The sequence below is a fragment of the Pseudomassariella vexata genome, assembly GCF_002105095.1.
Source record: "Pseudomassariella vexata strain CBS 129021 chromosome Unknown BCR38scaffold_1, whole genome shotgun sequence".
Classification (NCBI taxonomy): domain Eukaryota; kingdom Fungi; phylum Ascomycota; class Sordariomycetes; order Amphisphaeriales; family Pseudomassariaceae; genus Pseudomassariella; species Pseudomassariella vexata.
The window spans coordinates 2,700,996-2,716,357 of NW_024467956.1; the positions used below are offsets into that span (position 1 = coordinate 2,700,996).

The following is a 15,362-nucleotide window of genomic DNA, read 5'->3' on the forward strand; positions in this document are numbered from 1 at the left end:
CCAGAAGCTGTCCTGGTGGGGTTGCCAAGCAATGTTGGCTAAAGTCTATTGGTGTGCGAAATGGACGACATCCTGGAACAGAATTCTCTCTTGGATGACTGCTGACATCCGGCCGAATCGTGAACGGAATAATGACGGTATTGTGGGTGGAACCGCATGGTGAACGTGCAGAATTTTGCGGCGGAGGCCTAGACTTGTTGGAGAGGAGAGAGTTGAGCCAATCCCTAATCCTAATTCGTTTTTGGTAATCGCCGGATGCCTTCCACGCGCGAGATCGTCAGGAACATAGTTCCCAAGGTAATGAGCTTGCAAGGATCAACCAAGTCCGCGATAGCAATGGAAGGACGCCAAGGTCAAGGTAGCCAACCTTATATTCCCGAGTCATCATGCTACTATTGACAAGAGCTGCATCCAATCTGCCACGTCCCATCTCTGGAGGTCAAAGTGCTTGCTCGATATTTGGCCATAGGCTTAGGCGGATCCTCAGTGGTGAAAGTTGGGGAATGCCTCTGGGCCGCTTTCGTCTGCCGTTGCTTTCACGTCCTGCGGTGCGTTGGTTGAGAACGGATACGGGCCGTAGTCGACTCATGCACAGAGCCAAGCATACCTTGACGTCTCCATGGTTCTTTTTTCCAGGCATCCAGAGTTTTTCCCCGGCCCTTACTACTTCTTACCAGCAAGTCGAGTGTGCAGAACGATCGGTCCGAAGATGGCTATACCCATAGGTTGGAGGGTGCAGAAGCTACATCCCCTATGGATCGTGTGTGATTCGGTCCATCAAAGCGTTTTCAACGGGCCATTTGTCATCGTTTTAATAACGAACCCTTCGACTCGATGTGTTGGTTCCAGTAACGAGGCTCTGGAAAGTGCCGCAACTCCAGACCACCAACAGCGGCTGCACTCGTCATGAGCCTGCATTCGGTAATCAACAGGGAGGAGAACACCAGTGAAGAAAAAGAAGGGAAAAAACCACTCCCCAGGATCCCAACAACGTCGGGTAACATCCAATGAACTGCAAGGAGGTAGTCTGAGGTGGCAAAACAAAAGAAATGCTGACGGTGGGATTACAAACACACTATCATTGTGTGTTTGACCCTGGTTGGATACCGTCACTGTGCAGCCGAAAGAACAGGCACGAATCCAGCCGGTGATGAGGAGATCCCTCCCGGGCAAGCCATAGCCAGTCTATCGAGCTCTTGCCGTCGTAGCGAGCGTTTGAAAAGCATTTGTCACGGTGAGATCGGGCGTCACCGCCGGCTTCCTTTCCGACCGTTTCTCGGTTGGGGGCACCAAGGCCTAACTTCGGCGAATCGACAGCTCAGCTTGTGTAAGGAATTTCCTAGCAATGATCCCCGCACTTGCAGTCGTGTCTTGCCGTCTGGCCCATATCGTGGAGAAAGCAGTCGCCCCCTTCCTAAGAGGTCTTGAGCTGCGCAGAGAAGCTGTTGTTATGCTTGCAATTGCGTCTGCCACATCCGCCATTCCCTCCGTCATTCTTCAATCGACCATTTTGCTGGTGAGTTGTGCCAATCGACCGCTGCGCTGCTCAGGTGAGAGTGGTTTCCAGTGCTGACCTACGGTGGCTGGTTTTGGGTCGTCTTTGGCCATAGCCACTGAGGCGGCGTGCATTCTACTGCAACCCGACGCTGTCGACTATGATGGCTTGATGCAGATGGCTGGGCGAGATGGCGCACAGCGTATTGTTAGCATGGTTTCAGAATCTTCAGAATCTTCAGAACCTTTAGAACCTCCTCGGTAAGTAGTCCTTGGTTATTGCATCAGAGGGGAAGAAGAGGGTGTGGAAACTGCGAAAACGAGGAGCTTGTCGGTTTTCTACCCCGACCCTCGTTATCGCATCTGTTCGTCTCCGCCATGGGAATTGCTTCGTTACTCCAATGCCAAAACCTCATAACCCATTCAAGGATCCACTCACTTGTCTAAACACAATTGAGACACAAGGGTCGGCTACAGGGTAGGCAAGTGCAACCCCTAAAGACAACAAGAGTAGCTGAAGAGTCCCCAAAATTGGTTATCCTCTTGGGTCACGAAGGCTTTGTCGTAAACTAATAGTTTCAGGAGGTCAACCCAATATTACGAACTTGTCATCGCTGCTGCTATTAGTACTTAACTCGGTCTGGACGTCAGCTTCAACCCGTTCTTTCTTTTCATTGTCCAAAATGTCTATTCTTAGGTCGTCATTGGTGGCAAGTGCTCCTCTTAATGTCAATGGTGAGTCTTGTTTTGGATTCAGGCGAAGCTGACGTTCAGCTCGTGCTCAGCCCCGGGCCCACCACCGGTTTCTACGTCCATCAACTCGGCAGCATCGGCGCAAAAGAAGCCTTGTTGACTTCATAATGTATGTTCGCAAGTAAGCTTCCAGAAGACCACATCCTGTCGAAGTCATGCTTGGGTAAGGTGGTTGGCGTCGCGATACGTTGCGAGAGGGGAACACCACGAACACGAGGTTTTTGCTCTGGTCACCATCCCAAATCTGACCGAACTGTGAGACCAACCCGAAATGGACATTGATGGGTATAACGTGCCCAATCATGACGGCGTCGGTCAAATGCGACGAGCTTTTCCACCCTTGTTGGGCAATGCCGCTTATTCTGTCAGCACACCATAAGCCCAGCTTCTCGGGGTATTGGGTACTTTCCTGAGTCAGTTGCTGCGACAGTCGCATTCGCAATGGTCGTCGACAATGAAAAAGGGAGGCTATTTCCATTCTCGAGTCCGACGAAGCCGTTTGCGGCACCGCTAGTGGCTGGTCCAGAGGATTGCGACCGAGGTGGCTTCGCATCGAATCGTTACGAGGTAACCAGCCAGCCCAGTCGTGCATTACGAAGCTCCATTGCACCGGTGACTGAGATGCGGGCTCTCCGGGAAAGCCCATGGCTACATTGTGGGATGGCTATGGTTGCATCTGGGTGGGCGAACCCGTCTCTGCTAGAGACGGCAACCACGACTTGCACTTCATGGCGGTACATGCGAAAGAAGACTGCCTGTCACTGAGTATTGAAATAAAAAGGCGGGTGCCGTCCATTCGGTATCGTCTTCTCGCTCTTCTCTCGGTATCATACACATCTCGTAACTTCACAATCGCTTTTCACCAATAACCCTTGCTTCTCTCCTGTCAAGCTCTCAACACAACACTCGTTATCACTGAAACACCGGGACATACATCAAGATGAGGTTGATTGAGGTTCTTGCTGCCGCTGGCATGTTTTCCGCTGCCAATGCTTGGGGACAAACTGGAACGGGCGCATACACCACGACTGTCGTTACTACCGACTACACCACATACTGCTCGTCTCCGACAACATTTGCCTATCATAACGTGACGTACACGGCTACGTCGGAAACTGTCATCACCATCACAAGTAAGCAACTTCATTATGTCACTACGGGCCTGATATTAACATTCAACCAGACTGCCCGTGCACTTTTAGTGTAACACAGCCTCCTCCGGTGACAACTACTTCGTACTGTCCACCAAGCTCAGTTGCCACTGGCACCGGCAGTCTACCTACGTATGCTAACTCCAGTACGACTGTCATCACCTACACTCCGCCGCCCACGACATATCTCTCGGGGACAACGCCAATAACTGCAACCTTGTCCACCTCAACTCCCAGGACGCCCGTTGGCCCAACTACAGTTATCAGCTCCCCCGTTATTGTGCCGACGGCTGCTGCCGGCAAGGTCGGCCCTGCGGGGGCACTTCTCGCCGTCGGTCTTGCTGCTCTTGCGTTATAGACCATGTCATTTTGAGTCTGACCTTGACCTGGAGGAAGAGAGACTATTTCTGTTTGGAAAAGTTCGGCATGAACTGGTAGCATTTTATGGAGCGTTCTATACCCTCATTCAACCAAGAAAGTCGGGTTCTTGGTATGTTACGGCATTTTTGACGAGATCACATTGGGCTTGCGCCCCTGGAGCTACGCTTGGAGGAAAGGACGGGTTTGCGTGTAATACGTCACTTAGAGTAATGGACTAATCCGGGATACATCACCGTACATACGCTCCCTACATACAACCGACATGTTGATGTCGTGCATCATAATTATAATTATTGGCCTCAATCAAACAGTCTCATGGACCTGTGCGTTGCGTCTCATGTGTCTAGCCGGGCCGAACGGGGAGAGTGTTTCGACATTGTTGCTGCAATAGGACTTAGTCTGGCATCGCAGCTAACACATCAGGATGTATTTGGGTGTGAAAATATGTAATATAATGAAATACTACATATCCAACACATACCCGACGATCACCGAACCTGCGCAAGTGCTTTTTAGGCCCTGGTCTGGCGCACGAACGCAACCATTTCTCTGGAACCCGCCACTCCTTCTCAGGCCCAGTCTCCATCCCATATGAAGTGTGCGAGCCTCGCCTATCCAAAAACTGTTCGTCACGGCCGATCTGCACAGATCAATAGTCCCGTGTGAGCTCACAGTTTACATACATTAAATACGTACATGTCTTTCTTTCCGACTCACCCGCTCTCACCCTCTGTCACCTGCATGTAGACACCGGCAATCGATTGAGATGTGGCACCAACGGAGATGTGCGGTTTTCGCAGAGTCTGCCTTATCAGATCAGTAAGTGACAAGAACCAACCCAGCCGTTCAGATAGACTTCTGGTGTACTACCCAATGGCCCAATGCCAAGGCTTCGAAGCTCGTATCTGCGCGGGGCAGGTGGTCGACAGGGATATAGAAAATGGAGGGGTGGGTAACTAAGGTTAGGTACTCTGGTAAGGGTAGGTATGCAGGTAGGTATAAGTCGATTGACGGAACAGACCACCATCAGTTGCAAGTAACGTCGAGATTCATGTCACCATGGATCATGTAGCCCGTGTAACTAAGCAAGTAGGCTACTACCCAGGGTGTTGACGTCTAGTCAAGGTGGCACCATCAGACTTCCTTGCCGTAGTAAGCAAGTTCAAGTCGACTTGGAGGCTAAGTTGCCGACTTCGGAAAGCTTGTCCTTCTGGCTTCTGATCTAACTTGTTTCGACGCACGGCCGGCTCGATCTGGTCTGTCTGTCTGTCAGACCAACAATGTCACCCTACCCACCCTGCAAGGGCATATATTGATTGCACACTTGATAAGTCGCGCTCAGTCACAATTGATAAACGCAACTACCGAAGCCAGTCGCAATCGACTTGGGTCAACGCTCAGGAAGCACTTGGCGTGACTTGTTCCCGCCTGGCCTAGTAAATGGTTAAGTAGAGTATGGTTCGCGATTAGTGTTGAGTCCCTCAACATTATGAAGCCCGCATGAAGACGGCACGAAAGTGTTACTCTGGAAATGCGATGCATTGGCCATGTGCAGCTGTACGGGCATTCATTGCAGAATGTCGTGGAATCTGCGGTGGACATTACATTGACTTGTTTGGCATGTTGACTGCGAGCACCTCGACCTATATATATATATATTGCTCAACCAACACACTAGCTCTTGGCGTGGATGGGCAGGGGTGTCGTTGGGCGTCTTGGCTTTGAAGGAATGCGGTTGGTATATACGTTTCCATCAAGCCATCAATGAATTCGACGGCCTTCGACATGTTTGGCGTGCCAACGCTTCAACTTGTTCTCCTGCAATATTCATCTCACCACTCAAAGTCGGATGACCCTCCCCAAGTCGAGCGTATAATTTCATCTGCTATTGAGGTCACCACCAACGTTGGCCCGCTTTCTCGGTTGCGCTCTGATCAGCACATCGTGTGATTCTTTCTCAACAAGCGAATACGATGCCCGTCACAACGGGACAAGCGTCCACGACCGGGGGTATCATCGCGGGGTGCTTATTCATTCTGTCGTGATGTCGTACGGCACAACCTAGCCTACTTTTGCCATTGGCCTCGTGGATTCTGCCGCCGTTAACTCCAAGTAACCATTTTCGCTCCATGCGTTCAAATGCTGACTGGTGTCGGTACCCACGTCTTCCACACCGCGATAACACTAGTGACCAATCTCGTATTGCTGACTCCTGCGTCAAAAAGCCAACTGAAATAACATGCCATCGACGACACTCACAATGCTCGAGTATCATGAATACTCGGCCAGGTTCATTGCGCCGGGCCCGCCTCCGTCCCTGGAGCTTCCATCCGTGACCGAACCTCTCTGATCAAGGCCTTGGCTTCTTCAACCTCGACCCCATCCTGACAAAGCTCGTTGGCGAGCCTATTGGCAGTGGTCCAGTCCTGCACCCTCATGGCGTACTGAGCAAGCCACATGCGTGCTTTACTAGTCGCGGCCGTGACGCCCGTGCCGTCCCCTCCCAGCCCGCCTCCGTTCCTCCTGTCCTCACCATCGTCGTCTGATCCGTCGTCCTTATGGATTTGAATACTGTCGCCAAGCTCGTTGGCAGAAGGGCCCTCCTCCTGCGCGACGCACATTTCCATGTACGCTCTCGCGTCGTCTTCCTCTTTCATGTCGTCGTACATGGTTGCAATTTGCAGCAAGATCTCAGGATCCATGTGCGCGCCCCGTAGACCACCAGCGCTGCTTCCCCCACTGCCAAAGCTGCTGTTCGTGTCGTAGTAGCTCTCTGCCAGCAGGGCGCGTTTCAACGCCTTGATGCCATCAAGATTCCTGCCCATCCGTTGGAGACACGAGCCGACGGCCATCCACATTTTCCCATCCCACGGCCGCAGCCCCGCCGCCTTTTTGTAGTACCACAGCGCATAAGCATGCATCTCGAGCACCTCATACGTTTGGCCCAGGCCGTACCAAGCGCGATAGTCCCGCCTGTTTACGTCGACGGCGCGGCGGTACGACTCGATCGCCGAATGCGTATTCTTGAGCTCCACGTACTCGTGGCCCATGAGCGTCCAGGCCGAGAGGCAATTGCGATCGAGGGTCAGTGCTCGCCGAAAGTATTGCACGGCTTTCTCGTGGAGTGATAGCAAGGAATAATAATTACCAATGACCACGCAAGATTCGGGCCGGAACTTGTCAATGCTGGAGCATAGATGGGCAAGGAAGGCCAGCTTCGGGCGTGAGTTCATTACATATAATATGTTCGAGTAGTGATCAAGAGAGTCCAAGCGATGCGGATGCAGAGACAGCAACCGACTGAAATGTTGCTCAGCTGCGACCAAATCCTTGGCGTGGTACGAAAGGAGAGCGTCGCACGTCAACAGGAATGATGAGGTAGGGAATATGTTCAGGAGCTGGTCGAGCGAGTTGGCAAGGTTGGTGTCATGCTGGTACAGCTCGAGAGAAGTATTGATGTGAAACATGAAGGACACGATGTTTTGAGGCAGGCGTGGCATTATTCGGTTGAGCTGGCAACACGTCAGATCCAACCTCAGAAGGCGTCGCTTGCCAACTTACATCCTCAACGCGCGAGATCAGAGAAGTCATCTCCAGCCAACATCCCCAGTTCATGGGGAACAAGTGCACACTACGCACAAGCCAGTATAACGCCAGCTCTTCGTTCTTCTGCTTGGCAAGGACCATGCCGTAGAGATACTCCAGCCACCCCTGACTGTCGGCATCCTCGCCGTCCTCAGTCTTGCGCTCCTCGAACCAAGCTTCCAGATAGCGGCTGACTGTGAGCAACTGCTTGTTGACGCAAGTGCCAAGGTCCTGAGGGCCCATGACCATCTCCGTCTCCTCATCCTTTCGTTTCTCGCCGGACAAGAACTTGGCGTACAAGGCCAGAAAGAGGCTTCGTTGACTGAGTTTTGGCAGTGCCGTTCCAGATGCCGCCGGCCTCGCACTCGTCGCCTTGCTCTTTCCTTTGCCTTTAGGGGTCGTGTTGACCTCTTTCGAAGTGGCAATTCCAGCTAGCATCGAGTCGGGTACGAACACGGCGGCACAGCGGTCAAACTCCCGGCAATCGAATAGCGACTTCGCCAACAGGTACTTGTTGATTTCTTTTGCCTCGAGTGCTGCCTCTTCCGGGTCCGCATTTTGGACCAACACCGTCGGCGCATACCCTGCATCTGATAGCTGAGAATCATCGAGGTCTATCGAAAGTTCTGGTATCGCATTGAGGAGCTCGGCCGCCCTGGTCGCAGAGGTACAGGTTAGCAGCAACTTGGACAGACACAGGCGCGACAACCTACCACTTTGACGCCTGGTAGAGACACCTCTCAGAGCACTTGACCACAGCTTCTTGCAGAGCGCCCCTTAGCTGGGACGTCTCCCGGTCGTTGAGAGCCATGTTGTCGTGGGTATCATGGCATTGGGGGGCCGGGTCCTTGGTGAGGTAGGTCGAGCTTGATTTCTCGAGGTGCGCCGTGAAGCCGCGGGTCCTATGACACGCGCCCCACGTTGGCTGGCGGGGCAGTGTCCTGGAAGGTGAGGGGCAATCACTCTGGCAGTCTGGATCTTTGAAGCTGCTCAAGTTGTCCCAACCATTCGCATCTTTGTCGAGCGGTTATCAAACTTGGCTCAACCGCCATGCAATTCGCAATACTGAACCACACCCACCTCACTCCGAGGCCAAGGTATTGTTTACTTGTCCAATGGACCTTGATGCACGTGCCATGCGCTAATGCGAGTTGGGCTTAGCGTTATCTCCGTCCACAATCTCGGTTCGGAGGGTCAAGATGGCTGCTGTCAAATACAACTGCCTGCCGCAGATCGGCCGACAGGCTCATCTCAGTGGTGTGTCTGGAAAGTGATGGTCCCTTACAGCTTTTGGACCCCTGAACGCCAGTGCCGCCGACTGCCGCGCTGTAAATAGCCAAAACCTTACCCGCTATTTCGGTCGTTTTTCTGAGCAGAACTCTGCAAAGGTCATCCACGGTGATAAAAAGTTTCGTCCCAACGAGAATCGTGTCGTCCTCCCCAAGACGTCCGTTTGGAAGAATTCAGAGGCTTATCTTGCATTCGAATTTCACAGACTCAAGATGACGGGAACCGAGCCAACCCCTCTCGCCAAGTTCGAGGCCGTCTTCCCGACGCTCGAGCAAGAGGTCCTCAACCATGCCAAGAAGTACAAGCTCCCTCAGGAGTACCTTGAATGGTTCAAGAAGGTCAGAATAAGATCACCCTCTATTTTTTGAGTTTGGAACCAGTTGCTTCTCACATTAGCTTCATATCTGCTTTACGTTCAACGCTGGCTCGGTCGTTTCCGCTCAGATCCACACCCTTGGGCAATAAGCGCAGAAGAGACAAAATCGAAAATGATGCTAACATGCTACCCAGTCCCTGGAGATCAACACCCTCGGTGGAAAATGCAACCGTGGCATGTCAGTTCCCGACTCGGTCGGTCTTCTGCTGGAGCGAGACCTCACCGAGAAGGAGTACTTCCAGGCCTCGGTTCTGGGCTGGATGATTGAGCTTCTCCAGGCTTTCTTCCTCGTCTCGGACGACATCATGGATGGCAGCATCACTCGTCGTGGCAAGCCTTGCTGGTATCGCCAGAACGGTGTCGGCATGGTCGCTATCAACGATGCCTTTATGCTCGAGTCCGCCATCTATCTGCTTCTGAAGCAATACTTCAAGGACCACCCGGCCTACATCGACATGGTTGAGCTGTTCCACGAGGTCACCTTCCAGACCGAGCTCGGCCAGCTGTGCGATCTGCTCACTGCGCCGGAGGACCACGTCAACCTCGACAACTTCAGCCTTGAGAAGTATACCTTCATCGTCATTTACAAGACTGCCTACTACAGCTTCTACCTCCCCGTTGCACTTGCCCTGCAATTCCAGAACATCGCGACGCCCAAGAACCTTAAGCAGGCCGAGAACATCTTGATCCCCATGGGAGAGTATTTCCAGATCCAGGACGACTACCTGGATAACTTTGGCGACCCCGAGCACATTGGCAAGGTTGGCACCGACATCAAGGACAACAAGTGTTCGTGGCTGGTCAACCAGGCTCTCAAGATCGCCACTCCCGAGCAGCTTCAGGTTCTCCAGAAGCACTACGGCCGCAAGAATGACAACGACGAGGCTGCGGTCAAGAAGCTCTACAACGAGCTGGGTCTTGAGAAGATCTATCTCCAATACGAGGAGTCGCGCGTCGGTGAGATCAAGAAGATGATCGAGGGTCTGGACGAGAGCGAGGGTCTAAAGAAGTCCGTCTTCGAGACCTTCCTCAAGAAGATCTACAAACGATCCAAGTAAGGTAGACGTGTCAACACTCCCCTGAAAGGAGCAACGAATATGTGCCTTGGATGATGGCCTACGAACAAGATTTGGACTTGCCACGCATTCATGGGATCTAAGATTACGTTTTCGCGAGACGGGTGGCATCAACGCTCGCTGCAAAGGCCTTTGCTAAACAGAACTCTCAAGAATCCCAATGGCATGTGATTGGCAGAGATAGGATGCTGATACCCTTTTGCTTCAACCGACTAGCAATAGACTTGATTTGCATTGAATTGGGAGACTCGAGAGTGATTCTTGACATGGGGCAGACTTCAATCGACGCATAGCTGCTGATTCCCCTGACGGGAATGATCAATAGATGGTCAACCCTCCCCCCCCCCCCCCCCGAGCACTTCCATGTAGCCAGAAGGTACCTGATCACTCCTTGCGCACTTCGTAGGCGTGAGTTGGTGCTCAGGGCAAGTCCCTTGCAGGCTGTTGACGAAATGGGTGAGTGACTGTGACACATGTAATACATGTGATACGGAAAGGTCATTATCAAAAAAAAATGAGTAAAGCAATGAGCCCGCTGGCTGGCACAGTCTACAGACGTTGTACTGATATTTCCGAGAAGGATCATCAATCACACGTATGACCCGCTGGGCTTATACAAGTACACCATTTCAGATATCCACCCGGCTAGTGTCTCACTTATTGTACATGTAACATTTTTCATAGCTGGAAACTCCAGGCACGCTCAATTCTGCCTGTCTCTTCCGTAGCACTGACTCTCATCTGGTCGTGTTACTAAAATGACGGGACAACCTCGGCATGGTAATACCAGATGGGGATGCAGTAACGACGATACCCTCTTGACTACGCAGCATGTTCCACTTTGACGTGGAATTTGAAACTGTGGCTGGGAAGACTCTTGATGCTTAGTTGCCAGAATATGGCGAACAGACCACCGGTTCACCGGCCAGGTTACGCAACAAGCCGTCGGACGACTTTCAATCGGATCAAAGGACTTTATCATGTCAATTTCCCCAGCGTAGTAAGTAACACTGGAAGCCAGAAGCCGAAATTACAGGCGAGTAGTCTCACCCCAGATTACGGTGGGAGGTTTCATGAGTGATACGAATTCATGAAGCCGTTGAATAATGCCCTTGAGCTCTGCATTTAACACAGGTGAACAACAATAGATAAGGAAGTAGATAAACTCCATACATTACTGGGGTGTTGCTGGTTGAGTGACTGATGCTTGTCATGCTGGTTCATGTCACGATCCGCCAGAAAGTGCTTGAGGGAGGGTTTGGTGCGTTTTGAGTAATGTAGCAAATGCGACTTACTTGGTGGTTCTGTCCTGGCGATTCACGAAACTTGGGCCGAGATTCCCTGCAGAACAAGATACACGATGAAGTGCAACTTACGTGTTGAATGATTTTCTGTTTTTTCGGCTGTTCCAATTGTGATAGTTACGTAGCGTCTGACCCCTGACGGTCACGCTACTGGATATTGACGCGGAGCTGACCGGGCCCGAGTGGTTTTACTGAATGCGATGTTCAAGTCCTAATCCCGAGTAAAGAATGTGACGTATATCTGGTCAGAGTTCCTGAGCAATAGTGCGTCCGTCAATGCATCCTTGAAGACCTCCATTGCGTGAAGTCTCCGGCTCAGTGGCATCGACTGGACTCGGAAACTCGCCAACCCACCCTCAAGTGAACTAAGACTTGTATCTCAAATAATTCAATCGAGACGGTCAAACGTGGATATTCATGGCTTAACTCCCTCTCTGAGGATCGCCAAGGCTTAGTTCGATGCGGGGGAAATCTGGGGGCGGAATGTCACACACCATCCCCAACAGCCAACAACCAACCAACCAACCAACCCAAGTCCTATAACCGGCATGCACCTGTGCGGCGCCCTTGCTTCTCAAAAGCCACAAAACTACAGTCCTGCGTGGTTCCGACGTCACACCCATCCATCGAGATTCCAAATGGCATGTTTTCTTCCCTATAGGCTGCCACACCGAATGCAACGCTTACCATCGTCTTCTGATCAGGAGGAGGAAGAGATACCTGGCGCCACAGGCGCGCAGTGACTTCATTTTGCGACGGTCAGCAGCGGTTGTAAAGCATCTTATTGGGCACCCACCCCGTTGGGAGAGTGAGGGGGGTGGTAAAGGAGAGCATCCGCAACTTGGCTGTTCAAGCTTTGGACCAAGAAAACGGTATACGGACAAGACGAAAGCCTCAAGGCCTGCCTCACTGTGCGGCGCTGATCTCTGGGCGCCAAGAGGCACATCGAGGGTTCCGGTCGGAAGAATGGAGGGGAACGAGTAGGGAAGCGAAGAATGGAAGAGAGAAGCAGGCTTGGATTGAATGGGATGAGACATATGTACAAGAGAACGCTCGCAGAGCACGCCTTATACTTATCACAACCACTTTATCCACCAAAACTGAGGTTGCGAAGCTGATTCTGGGGTTTCGCTCCCACACGTATCCGCTACAACATGGCCTCCCAAACCCGCGAAACCCGGTCCGACAGCATCGGCACCAAGCCCGACGACGACCATGTCGAAAACCCCTCCCAAGCCCCCGAGAAAACACCAGACGGCCGCCGCGAGCTTAGGGAAGCCGACGAGTACGCCAACCTGGGGTATAGCTTCCCGACCTGGCGCAAGTGGCAGATTCTAACCGTCATGTTCCTCATCCAAATCAGCATCAACCTCAACGCCAGCCTCTACGCCAACGCCGTCGATGGCGTGTCGGAGAAATTCGGCGTCTCCAAGCAAGCGGCCCGCGTCCCGCAGCTCACCTTCCTCTGCGCGTACGCCTTCGGCTGCGAGCTCTGGGCCCCCTGGAGCGAGGAGCTGGGACGTTGGCCCACACAGCAACTCAGTTTGTTGCTCGTGAATATTTGGCAATTTCCATGCGCATTCGCACCAAATTATGGGACGTTAGTCGTCTGTCGTCTGCTAGGCGGGCTTTCCACCGCCGGCGGATCAGTGACGCTGGGTGTGCTAGCCGACATGTGGGAGCCCGACGACCAAGAGTATGCCATCGCCTTCCTGGTCCTCTCCTCGGTTGGCGGATCCGTAGTCGGCGCCGTCGTGGGCGGCTTCGTTGAGGAGATGCAGCCGCTGCCTTGGATCTTTTTTACGCAGCTCATCGCCGGCGCTGCTGTTCAGTTCATGCACCTGGTCCTCGTGCCCGAGACGCGGTCTACCATGATTCTGGACCGGCTAGCCAAGAAGCGCAGAAAGGCAGGCGAGGACGTCTGGGGGCCCAACGAGGTCAAGAATGAGAGGATGCGCTTTAAGGAGGTCATGACTGTCTGGGTTCGGCCGTTTTATATGCTCTTTACCGAGCCCATCGTTGCTTGGCTGTCGGCTGTGAGCGGGTTTAGTGACAACCTCATTTTTATCTTTCTTCAGGGGTTCCAGCCTGTTTATAAGCAGTGGGGTTTTGGGACGATTGGCATCAGTCTGGCATTCTTACCGTAAGAACTCTCAGGCCTTGATATCTGTAAGCTGAGGATTAACCAGAACAGTCTCCTCATCGGCTACTTCCTCGCCTACCTCTCTTTCCTACCTTCCATCCACATGTTCCGCCAACGAAGACGAAAGAATGGATCCGATTCCGTGACCCCTGAAGCTCGTCTCTGGTGGCTGCGATACGGTATTTACCCCTATTCCCCCAATCTCATCCCTAACCAAGAACCGAACTAACCCCTGTCCCGCCCACAGTAATCCTCCTCGAACCCATCGGCCTTATAGGCTTCGCCTGGACCTCCCTCGGCCCCTCCCGGGGCATCCCCTGGATCGTCCCCATGATCTTCTCCAGTCTTGTCGGCATAGCCAACTACTCCATCTACCAATCTTCCATCGACTATACTGTCGCTGCGTATGGTGTCTACGCCGCTTCGGCAACAGGAGGAAACGACTTCGCCCGCGACTTCCTCAGTGGCATTGCCGCGATTTACTCAGCCCCTATGTACGAGAACATCGGCAAGGACCACCCGCTCGAATATGCCAGCACAATATTGGCGATCATTGCGGTTTTCGTCACGGCGCCTGTGTTTCATTTCTATAAGAAGGGTCCTGAGATTCGGATGCGTAGTAAGTTTGCGAGTGAGATTGCCAAGGCAAGGGAAGAGGGGAGAGGGGGGAGGCCGAAGAATGAAGGGGAGAAACCTGCGTTGCCGGGTCATGAGCAGGTCTGATAATAGGCCAATTTTTGTCCTGTTGTTTACCGTCATGTGGAGGGGTCCTTGGGGTTTGTACACTATACCTTGATCCCAGCTAGAACTGTAGATTTCTTCATATACTCTGTACGTGTAGTATCAATCGATACCGTTCGGCGACTTGACCAAGTGTCAATGTTTGTCCACGCATTGATCTCATGTGGACAAAGCCAACATCATCTCCGAGCACAAAACAAAGAGCCCAAGCTTTCTAAGTCAATATCATATTTCCTGGAAAGGGAAAGCTCGGCATCAGTCAAGGTGTGTTTGATGCAAAGGGGCTATCTCAGGCGGATCATCATGATGTGCAGGTTAAAATACGGTCCAAGTATTTTCCGTATATATCATTCTCATTCCTCACGCCAATTTTTACGCTATAGCACGCTGTATACTTATGTATCCGATGTGGAAAGAATTTTAAGCACAGGGAAGGCACTTGCATGCCACTTATTACCAGATGAAAGAATGCTTCCACCAACCACGAGAGAACGGAGCGACAACCATCAGGCCGATGTGGCTTGCTGGTCCCACAACTCCTCGCAGTCGTCGGCCCAGTTCAGCGGCTCCCCGTCGCCACAAAACAGACTTGGCAGTGGGTCATGAATATGCTTGGGATAAATCATCTCGTTGGACGTCACTCCCTTCGCAGTCTCCTCCTTAACTGTTTCTTCCTTATCCTTAACATCCTCAGCATCCTCAGCACTGTCAGGGACAGGAACCGGGGGGAGCGGGGCTCCATTTCTAGTCTGGTACACGCGAGGAGCGAAGCCTCCGAATCTCAGGACCCCCTTTGACAAATACTCATTTGTGGCCTCATTGCCGGAGTCATTGTTAAGGGCAGCTTTCTTGTCAGAAGCCTTGCCACTGGCAACATCAGACCAGCGCATCTGCGTAGCTGCTGCTATTCGAGTGGAGACAGTAGTAGTGGATCCCTTGCTCTCGTCCGCCTTCGCCTCTGAGTTATCGCCGCCAGCAACTCGAGGCTTGTGAGTGAGCTTGAGTTTCCTGGGCCTAGGCGCATGGCTAGCGACCGCCTTCTCATTCTGCTTCTCAATCGGCTGCTCG

The 15,362-nt window shown here is 52.4% G+C and overlaps 4 protein-coding genes across 4 annotated transcripts; 3 read left to right on the forward strand and 1 right to left on the reverse strand.

Moving 5' to 3' along the window:
• Positions 1–3,187: 3,187 nt before the first annotated feature.
• On the forward strand, positions 3,188–3,756 carry BCR38DRAFT_404702 (uncharacterized protein; the record flags this gene model as incomplete). Its single annotated transcript, XM_040857867.1, has 2 exons — positions 3,188–3,380; positions 3,431–3,756. The coding sequence occupies 2 exons, from the start codon at positions 3,188–3,190 to the stop codon at positions 3,754–3,756; spliced, it is 519 nt and encodes a 172-aa protein (XP_040721232.1).
• A 2,314-nt stretch (positions 3,757–6,070) lies between these two features.
• BCR38DRAFT_329349 (anaphase promoting complex subunit 8) lies at positions 6,071–8,175 on the reverse strand (the record flags this gene model as incomplete). Its single annotated transcript, XM_040854875.1, has 3 exons — positions 6,071–7,291; positions 7,341–8,019; positions 8,078–8,175. The coding sequence occupies 3 exons, from the start codon at positions 8,173–8,175 to the stop codon at positions 6,071–6,073; spliced, it is 1,998 nt and encodes a 665-aa protein (XP_040721233.1).
• Positions 8,176–8,866: 691 nt separating this feature from the next.
• On the forward strand, positions 8,867–10,088 carry BCR38DRAFT_329144 (isoprenoid synthase domain-containing protein; the record flags this gene model as incomplete). Its single annotated transcript, XM_040854856.1, has 2 exons — positions 8,867–8,992; positions 9,165–10,088. 2 exons carry the CDS (start codon positions 8,867–8,869, stop codon positions 10,086–10,088), a joined length of 1,050 nt encoding a protein of 349 aa, XP_040721234.1.
• A 2,372-nt stretch (positions 10,089–12,460) lies between these two features.
• Positions 12,461–14,325, forward strand: BCR38DRAFT_16936 (major facilitator superfamily domain-containing protein). The gene is made up of 3 exons (XM_040853840.1): positions 12,461–13,553; positions 13,605–13,732; positions 13,801–14,325. The coding sequence occupies exons 1-3, from the start codon at positions 12,565–12,567 to the stop codon at positions 14,274–14,276; spliced, it is 1,593 nt and encodes a 530-aa protein (XP_040721235.1). The 5' UTR covers positions 12,461–12,564; the 3' UTR covers positions 14,277–14,325.
• The last annotated feature ends 1,037 nt before the right edge of the window (positions 14,326–15,362 follow it).